Genomic DNA, 8,979 nt, shown 5'->3' on the forward strand with positions numbered 1-8,979 from the left:
ATATATATATATATATTAGCCAGGCAGTGGTGGTGAACACTTTAATCCCAGCACTTGAGAGGCAGAGGCAGGCAGATTTCTGAGTTCAAGGACAGCCTGGTCTACAGAGTGAGTTCCAGGACAACCAGGTCTACACAGAGAAACCCTGTCTCAAAACAAACAAACAAAAAAGATGTGCAGGCTGGGCGTGGTGGCACACACCTTTAATCCCAGCACTCGGGAGGCAGAGGCAGGCGGATTTCTGAGTTCGAGGCCAGCCTGATCTACAAAGTGAGTTCCAGGACAGCCAGAGCTATACAGAGAAACCCTGTCTCGAAAAACCAAAAAAAAAAAAAAACAAAAAAACAAAAAAACAAAAAAAAAACCAAAAAAAAAAACCCCAAAAAAAACAAACAAAAACAACAACAAAAACAACACACACACAAAAAAAATGAAGTGTAGATCTGACCCTCTCAAGCTGTCCTGATCCCCACATATGCACTCTCTCTTCCACACACAAATGAATATAATACAATTGTTTAAAAATTATTTGGTGTGTGTATGACTTTACCATTATTAAACGCTAAAGCAAGCTGGTGTCATCCTGGTGTGAGGGAAACAGAAACAAGAGGAACAACTCAAGTTCAAGGCCAACTTGGTCTATGTAGCAAGTTCCGGGCTGACCAGGGATATGTGCCCGGGTCTCAGAAGGGCATGTGGGAGCCTGGCCTGGTGGCTCTTGCCTATGAGGCAGAGGCAGGCAGATCTCTGAGTTCGAGGCCAGCCTGGTCTACAGAGTGAGTTCCCGGACAGCTAGGGCTACACAGAGAAAGCCTGTTTCAAAACAAAAGGGTGGGGGCAGGTGGGGGGCTGGGATTATCTCTCACTCAATAAAATGTTTATTGTAAGGATCGTGGCAAGGATCAGAGGCAAACCTGCACACACATGTTCACTCATGTGCATATGCATCTACATACACATAAACATCTATAAGTGAGCACACTTGAGAAAAGACAAAAACGATTTTGCATGTTAACGAGATAGGGGTATTTGCTTACTTTTACATAAATCTTGTCTAAATATTTGATACCATGGGACACAGAACTTCGTCAGTGTTTTCAGAGTGTCAATGTGCTGGTTCTGAAGTCAGCAATGCCAACAGTGCTCCCTCTCGCCAGTATTGTACACAACAACAGACACATGGGTGGGGCTGCTTCGGAAGTTGTTGGAAACGCTGTCTTAAACCCAGGTCAAAAGTCAATCACTTTTGTAATGAAACTCAAACAACTCAAACGGCAACTTTTAAGCTCGGGTGTTCTAATAGAAAACAATCAAAAGGTGTATTAATCTGATATGTATTAAGGAGTGACATTAAAAAAAAGTCTTCGTTTTCTGCAATTAAACAGTTGTGTTTCATAAGAGCAGAAAACTTTGTGTAGGGCTGGAGAGATGGTTCAGAGGTTAAGAGAACTGACTGCTTTTCCAGAGGTCCTGAGTTCAATTCCAGGAACCACATGGTGGCTCACAACCATCTGTATTGGGATCTGGCGCCCTCTTCTGGTGTGTCTGAAGACAGCTACAGTATTCATTCATATACATAAAATAAATCTTAAAAAAAATGTTGCCTGGTAGTGGTGGTGTACACCTTTAATCCCAGCACTTGGGTGGCAGAGGCAGTCGGATTTCTGAGTTCAAGGCCAGCCTGGTCTACAAAGTGAGTTCCAGGACAGCCAGGGATATACAGAGAAACTCTGTCTCGGGAAAAAAACAAAAACAAAAAACAAAAAAAAAAAAACAAAACACACACACACACACACAAAAGCTCTCAAGTGCTAGTCTACAGGTGTTTTACGGACTATGCACTAACTGCTAAATCCTCCGCTGTTCCAAGAGTCATTCCGATCTGATTTGTTTGTTCTGTTTGTTTGTCAGACCCTCAAAAGCCTACAGTTTAACAATCTTCCTAAGATCAAAACCTGAAGTAAAAAAGGTGGCTAGTTGCCTTCCCGATTTCATTAAATCGCACATGAATTCATTTTTCCTTAAAAAATTAAAAATAAAAACAAAACTAATCCTGCTTCTGTCATCTTCTTGTTTGACTTTAGGGTATTATCGTTCCCTGTGCAAACAAGAGAAAAAAAGAGAAAAGGTGGGGAGGGGATCACAAGGAGAGACGGGGAGGAGAGGAAAGGGGAGGGGATGAGAGGAGAAAAAAGAAAAGGAAAAAGAAAAACAACAACAACAAAAAGATTGGAGAAGGTGGTGGTCTCCTGGATCCTTCCGGAGCTCATTTTTCTGTACCGTTCGCCGCCAATGGTGGTCTGGGAACTACAATTCCCATGATGCTCTGACAGGTGGGTCATGTGAGAGGGAAGCTTTTTACCCCCCACAACCCCTTGCGGCATCCCAGGATGGTGGCGCCCAGCGGTGCAATGAGCGATTCGGAGAACAGCAGCAGTAGCAGCAGCGATGCGGAGGAATTGGCACGCTGTCGCGAGGCGGCTACGCCCGCCTGGGGGCTGGAGCAGCGCCCGGGGGCAGCGGAGAGACCCGAAGCCGGTAGGGGACTTTCTGGGGCTCAGGCTCCTCCCCGGGGGCCTGAAACGGATGCGTGGTGGGGTGCGAGCCATGGCGTCCTGACGTTTTAGAGGAGCTTTCTTGGGGGAGCTTCTGAGATCTTTTGGGGATCACACTGACACCGAGGGCAGAGGGTGATTGCTTTATTCCCGTGGAGGCCGCAGAGGCACCTAAATGCCTCCTGACTGCTTTCCTCAATGCGTCCTGTGTCCTCCCTCTGGAAAGGTAACCAACCCATCACCTGTCTGAGATGACCGTGATGCCCCTCCTTCTTGTAGTCTCAGAATCCCGACTTTCTCGGCCCTCACTTGATGTCTCATTCAGACTGAGCTCACCCGGGAGTATACCTAAACGAGAGATTGCCTAGCAGACGGAATGTATCCGGCATCTGCCAGTATAATGACTCTTAATCATGGTTAGAGAATCCAACAGGCCTTATAATTTAGAGAGTAGGCAGAAATATATATATATATTGCATCTGTACTTGAACTCCTCGTGGGAATTTAATACCTTCTCCTCTCCTGCATGTGAGCTACAAGCCACAGTCACGTGATAATACCTGTTTGTCCCAGTAGACGACACCATATTGTTACATCTCGTTACAGCCTTTTACAGATACATCCAAACATTTTCTTCACAGTACACTGTTGGAAAAGAATCATTTACACTCTTACCCACCATAAAGCCCCTGAGATGTCTAGTTCCATTTCCAGATCAGTGAGTTGCCTCAGCAATTGCTACACAAACCTGCCAACCTCACTGGATTCCCAGAACCCATGGTAAAAGAGAGGATTAACTCCCAAAAGTTGTCATGTGACTTAGACATACAACAGTAAACATTTTCAAGTCTCAGAAGGGGACCGATGTAAAAACAAAGTATATAACTTATAGTTTTATTTTATTTTATTTTAGACATAGAGTCTCCCATGTAGCTCTGACTGCCCTAGAACTCGCTACATAAACCAGACTGGTCTTAAACTCATAGAGATCTGCCTGCCTTTGCCTTCTGAGTGCTGGGATTAAAGGTGTGTGTTGCCAAGCCTGGTTTAAAAAGTGGCCTTTAGATTATTCTATTACATTTTATGTTGTGTGTCTGTAGACTCACACAGGTGTCATGGGAGCTTAGAAGTCATGTGGGTCCTGGGGATCAAACTGAAGTGGTTAGGCTTGGTGGCAAGTATCTGGAGAGCCATCTTGTCTTCCTTGGAGGAGAATTGACTCACTTTATAGATGTGAAAAACAAAACCTTGGGGGTGGGTTAAATGGCTCACTCTGGGTGTGGAGTTTGACAATTGTCTTTATTTTGGGGGGCGGAGTTTGGGGGGGGGTGATCGCTATTGCTCTGTAGTCATAATGGGAGCTACTCATGACTTTCAGAAGCCAGGTATCCACCTCACACACCCACAGCCAGAGCATGGAGCACTTGAGAGCACACTGACAGAACAGTGTATCGGGCAGGTGCACTGAATGCGTCACAGCCTAAACACAATCGTGATCGTGGAGTTGATGCACCAAGCCCTGCAGCACACTGGGTGCCATCAACAGTCCTTTCCGTTCCCTTGTCACAAGCCCCCTTTGTCCCACGATCCACATCAGAACCATCTCTCAGCATCCCTCCTAGACAACATCTAGCCCGTCACATCCTCAGAGGCCTTGGTGATGCACGCGGACCTCCCGTCTACCCTTGGCCTCCTCTGTCTCATTCTGTCTAGTGTGGCAAAACTAAACCAGTTTCTGTCACTGGCGGCCTTGACCCCGCCATTGCCCTTCTTTCTCCCATCCTAAGTCCCTCTCCTGGGGGGCCTGGGTAATCTTCCCCCAACAAAGTCTCTCCTCTCCGGGCCACACCGGCAGCTGGCTGGCTTTCAGCACCACAGGTTCCTGTCTGCACAGGCTTGCTTCCCTGTGCTTGGAGACCCTCCCAGATCTCCACTTGACTCAGCTCCGTCTCTCTCAGGTATCTCTCTGCCCAGCGGTCACCATACAAAGCCTTCCCACCTTTGGAGGAACAGCAAGGTCTTGAAGTGAGGAATTAAGTTAGCCTTTTTCTTCTTCGCTCCCCTCTTCCTTGCTGATAATTTCCTTTGAATTTTCTTTTTTTTTTTTTTAAAGAATTAGAGGAATTTTTTTTTTTTAGATTTATTTATTTATTATATGTAAGTACACTGTAGCTGTCTTCAGACACACCAGAAGAGGGAGTCAGATCTTGTTACGGATGGTTGTGAGCCACCATGTGGTTGCTGGGATTTGAACTCAGGACCTTCGGAAGAGCAGTAGGGTGCTCTTACCTGCTGAGCCATCTCACCAGCCCTGTTTTATGTTTTTTTATACACTTTCTATTAGCCAGTTTGTGTTGAAATGTCATTTAACATCCGTGTTCACCTTGAACGTAAGTCTCTGTACTGGCTGGTTTTGTGTGTCAACTTGACACAGGCTGGAGTTCTCACAGAGAAAGGAGCTTCAGGTGAGGAAACGCCTCCATGAGATCCAGCTGTAGGGCCTTTTCTCAATTAGTGATCAAGGTAGGAGGGCCCATTGTGGGTGGACTGGTAGTCTTGGGTTCTATAAGAAAGCAGGTTTCTGTTTCCTGACCTGCTTGAGTTCCTGTCCTGACTTCCTTTGGTGATGAACAGCAGTATGGAAGTGTAAGCTGAATAAACCCTTTCCTCCCCAACTTGCTTCTTGGTCGTGATGTTTGTGCAGAAATAGAAACCCTGACTAAGACAATCTCTGAGGACAGCACTATTTGTTTGAGCTGTTCAGGTGGGGCGCCTGGTTATTAACAGCCACACGGCGTTTTCTTCAGCGGACTCCACCATCAGCATCTCCAGTGTTCGCCCCTCCCAGAGCACACTGCACAGCACTAGCAGTCACCCCATAAACCATAGTCAAATTACACCTGGGCTTGCCTGGTAAACATTAACAGGCCCTCTGGAGCCAAATGATGACCTGTCAGCTCCTTCCAGCTCCCATTAAGACAGCCATTACTAATGCACGAGCTCAGGGCTAGCCTGGGCTATGTAACAAAAATCTCATTAAAAAAAAATTTAAACCGGGCGTGGTGGCGCACGCCTTTAATCCCAATACTTGGGAGGCAGAGGCAGGCGGATTTCTGAGTTCTCGGCCAGCTTGGTCTACAGAGTGAGTTCCAGGACAGCCAGAGCTACACAGAGAAACCCTGTCTCGAAAAACCAAAAAAAAAAAATTAGCTTTTGGACTCGAGCCAAATTATTTTACATATCTTTGACTTTACCTCTTTTGCAGAGTAGGAATAACAGTCACCTCTCAAATAGAAACTGGGGGGAGGTTCCTTGAGTTAACGCGCATTCAAATCACCTAGCCCACAGTCCTGTCTGTAAGCCGTTCCTGTCTGTAAGCCGTTCTGTAAGCCCCTTTTTTCATTATTCCACAGGTGCTGCAGATAAACAAGCACCGACCCCGCAGCCAAGCCGCAGGTACTGTGTGTGCTCTGCACGGAAGCTTCATTGAGTCATTCAACAAACACTGATTCCCCCTGTGCGTGCCAGATGCTAGGTTAGACCACAGGGTGTCAGAGGGACGGAGACAGGCGGTCCCTCCCTACTGAGGGCAGCTTCTAAGCTGTCTGGAAGTGATGTCTTGATGTCTGTCTGTGCGTGTTGTAGGCATGAGGTGAACCAGCACGAGGAAGATGGCAACGACCTTCGGACCACTCCTGAGTTCCGAGCCCACGTGGCCAAGAAACTGGGAGCCCTGCTGGACAGGTGAGCGGAGGCTCATGTCATACCCCCAGTCATGTCCTCTTGCTTCAACCTCCCAGATTCTGGGATTACAACCTCATGTCCCAAACCCAGAAAAAAAAAAACAAGGAAAAGAAAGAGTTGTTCAGTTGTTGTTACCCGAACCGTCATCCTTGGTCTGGGCCTCCTCTCCCTCAGCTCCATTGCCATCGCAGAAGTTTGGAAGAAGTCGCAAAAGGCAAAGATGCAGCAGGTGGCAAAGGAGGAGGATGGTGAGTCCTTAGACTGCTGACCAGTGCTGCCCTGCAGAGATGCCCCTGTGTGCCTGTGGCCAGCAGCCCTTCTTGCATCTGCTGTCCCCACACTCTGAAGTGGGAACCACAGCACCCCATTCCCGGGATGAGCTAGCTCTGAGATCCCCCCACTTGCCCTGTTACCTGCAAGCATTGTGGCTTCTTACCCAGTCTTTCCCTCCTGCTCTCTCTGGTCCTGACCCTTTTGTGGACCCTTTTGGAAGCCAACACAGGTAAGAGACTCAGCTACAGACTTCTAAAGCCCCTGGAATCTGGGTAAGGTGGTGCTTTTAATCCCTGCACTTGAGGCAGAGGCAGGGAGATCTCTGTGAGTTCAAGGCCACCCTGGTCTGCATAGCTAGTTTCTGGACAGCCAGGGATACACAGAGAAATCCTGTCCCAAAACAGAAGCCCCTGAAGCTCACTGTCCAGATGTGGCAGCCAGTCTGTGCCACAAGCCCCTGCCTCTGGCTCCACAGCAGGGCAAGCAAGCCTTGCTTCAGATCAGCTTCAGTTTACACACACACACACACACACACACACACACACACACACGGCAGTGAGGTCTAAGCCTTGCCACTAGACTGGGAGTACCTAAGGACTGGCTGCGTCCTTAGCACCTGGGGGAAGGGCCAGTGTCTGCCTTACTGACTGCTGGCTCTGCCCTATGGTGTCTTAGGGCCAGTGTCTGCCTTACTGACTGCTGGCTCTGTCCTGTGGTGTCTTAGGGCCAGTGTCTGCCTTACTGACTTCTGACTCTGTCCTGTGGTGTCTTAGGCTTCCGCCTTTTCTTCACATCCATCCCCGGAGGCCATAAGAAGGAAGCCTCTCCAAGACCCTGCCGGAAGCGCCAGCCCCCCAGCTCCAGGTAAGTGCTCACAGCCTCTCCTGGCCGAGCCTGAGGAATAGCTAAGCAACCCCAGTCAGGCTCAGACGGAGCAAGAGATCATGAGATAATAAGGCAAAGTATTCCCCCAGCAGGAAGGCACAGGGTCTTCTGGGGGGGGGAGGGGGAAATCCCATGGTTTTCAAGAGCAGCCATCTTGGGCCAGAGTCCCGCCTTTATCATCCTTGTCTCCTGAGAAGAAGCTCTATGAGGTTTGGACACTGTCAGGGCCCTCATTGTAGATGAGACTACTAAGGGTCAGAGGCTTCGGGTACTTAATGCAGCCATGTGACTGACGAGCAGAGAAGCTGACTCGAGCCTGAGCTACTTGGCTGCCTCCATCTGGTCCGGAGGCAACCAGGCAGCTCGGAGACCCGTCCAGCTAACCTGACTACTCGCCATGGTGACAGTGAGGACAGCGATGAGGAACTGCAGCGGTGCCGGGAGGCAGCTGTGTCGGCTTCAGACATTCTCCAGGAGTCAGCCATACACTGCCCTGCCAAGGCAGAGGAGAAGAAGAAGTTGAAAAAGAAAGCCAAGAAGAAGGTGGACAATGCTGACCTGGCTGCAGCCCCAGGTCTGGAACAGGTAAAGGAGGCAGGCGTTGTCAATGGGGACCCGGTGTCGCTTGGGATCCAAAAGAAGAAAAAGAAGAAGGCCAAGAAATCCAGAGAGGCTCCCCTGTGCCCACCAGCAGAGTGTGCAGCGGCGAAGCCTGAGAACTGACCCCAAGCTGTAGGTCCAGCCCTGAGGATCAGGTGCCCATGGAGTTAGGGCAGAGCCAAGCCACACTCCCAGTTTCCAGCTTCCCACAATGACTGCCCAGGGTGACTTTAGGTGGGCTTGGCCAAGAGTCCAAGCAATGGAGTGGGTGTATGAGGAGAGGCCTGGAATAGATTTGTGGTTCCAGAACGTTCCCCAGCTTTTGGACTGAATCTCAGAGCATCCATCTCCCCAGCCTGTGCAGCCTTGCATGACAGTTGTCCTAGAGAATGATGGGCAGGGGTCTCCAAGCTGCCGAGGCCCCAGAAAAATTTTAGTACCTCTCCCCCAGACTTAAGAACATTGTCTGGAAAAGAAGGGAAGGTCTCCCCCACCTCCTCCTCTCCCCACATTTGTCTGTAACATGTTGACTTGTTAATACCACAGGTAAGTCAGTCACTGACAGTCAGGTGCCAGAGCACCTGCTTAGTGCTAGGCTGCATGCAGGCTTGGGTACAAGGCCCTAAGAAAGAGAAAAAGGAAAATAAATTCTCACGTGTCCCAAGACCTACACTAGCTCTGCCCTGGTCAGTGCTGATCATTTTTGTCTTATTGTCTAGAAGAGTCTCTGTGTAGCTCCAGCTGGCCAGTCTCCTGGTTTGCCTCCTGTGCAGTTACACCAACGACCGTCAGTGCTGGGGAATCAAACCGGGGCATCCCACTTACCACGCAGATATTGGGCCACTGAGCCACCTCCTCTGTGCCGAATGTTAAGGGGGCATCTTATATAAAAACCACAGGTGGCTCCCTCTGTCACCCCAGC

General features: G+C 49.0%; 1 protein-coding gene across 2 annotated transcripts; it reads left to right on the plus strand.

The window, feature by feature from the left end:
• The first annotated feature begins 2,336 nt into the window (after nt 1-2,336).
• 2210016L21Rik (RIKEN cDNA 2210016L21 gene) lies at nt 2,337-8,723 on the plus strand. Of its 2 annotated transcripts, NM_028211.1 has the most exons (6): nt 2,385-2,538; nt 5,969-6,011; nt 6,201-6,299; nt 6,474-6,547; nt 7,346-7,436; nt 7,865-8,723. In NM_028211.1, the coding sequence occupies exons 1-6, from the start codon at nt 2,391-2,393 to the stop codon at nt 8,178-8,180; spliced, it is 771 nt and encodes a 256-aa protein (NP_082487.1). In that variant the 5' UTR covers nt 2,385-2,390; the 3' UTR covers nt 8,181-8,723. The 2 variants fall into 2 exon arrangements, with proteins under 2 accessions (XP_017176601.1, NP_082487.1); XM_017321112.2 differs by lacking the exon at nt 7,865-8,723 and having other exon boundaries at nt 2,337-2,538; nt 6,793-7,433.
• Nucleotides 8,724-8,979: the final 256 nt, after the last annotated feature.

Source organism: Mus musculus, chromosome 5, assembly GCF_000001635.26.
Source record: "Mus musculus strain C57BL/6J chromosome 5, GRCm38.p6 C57BL/6J".
NCBI classification, from domain to species: Eukaryota; Metazoa; Chordata; class Mammalia; order Rodentia; family Muridae; genus Mus; species Mus musculus.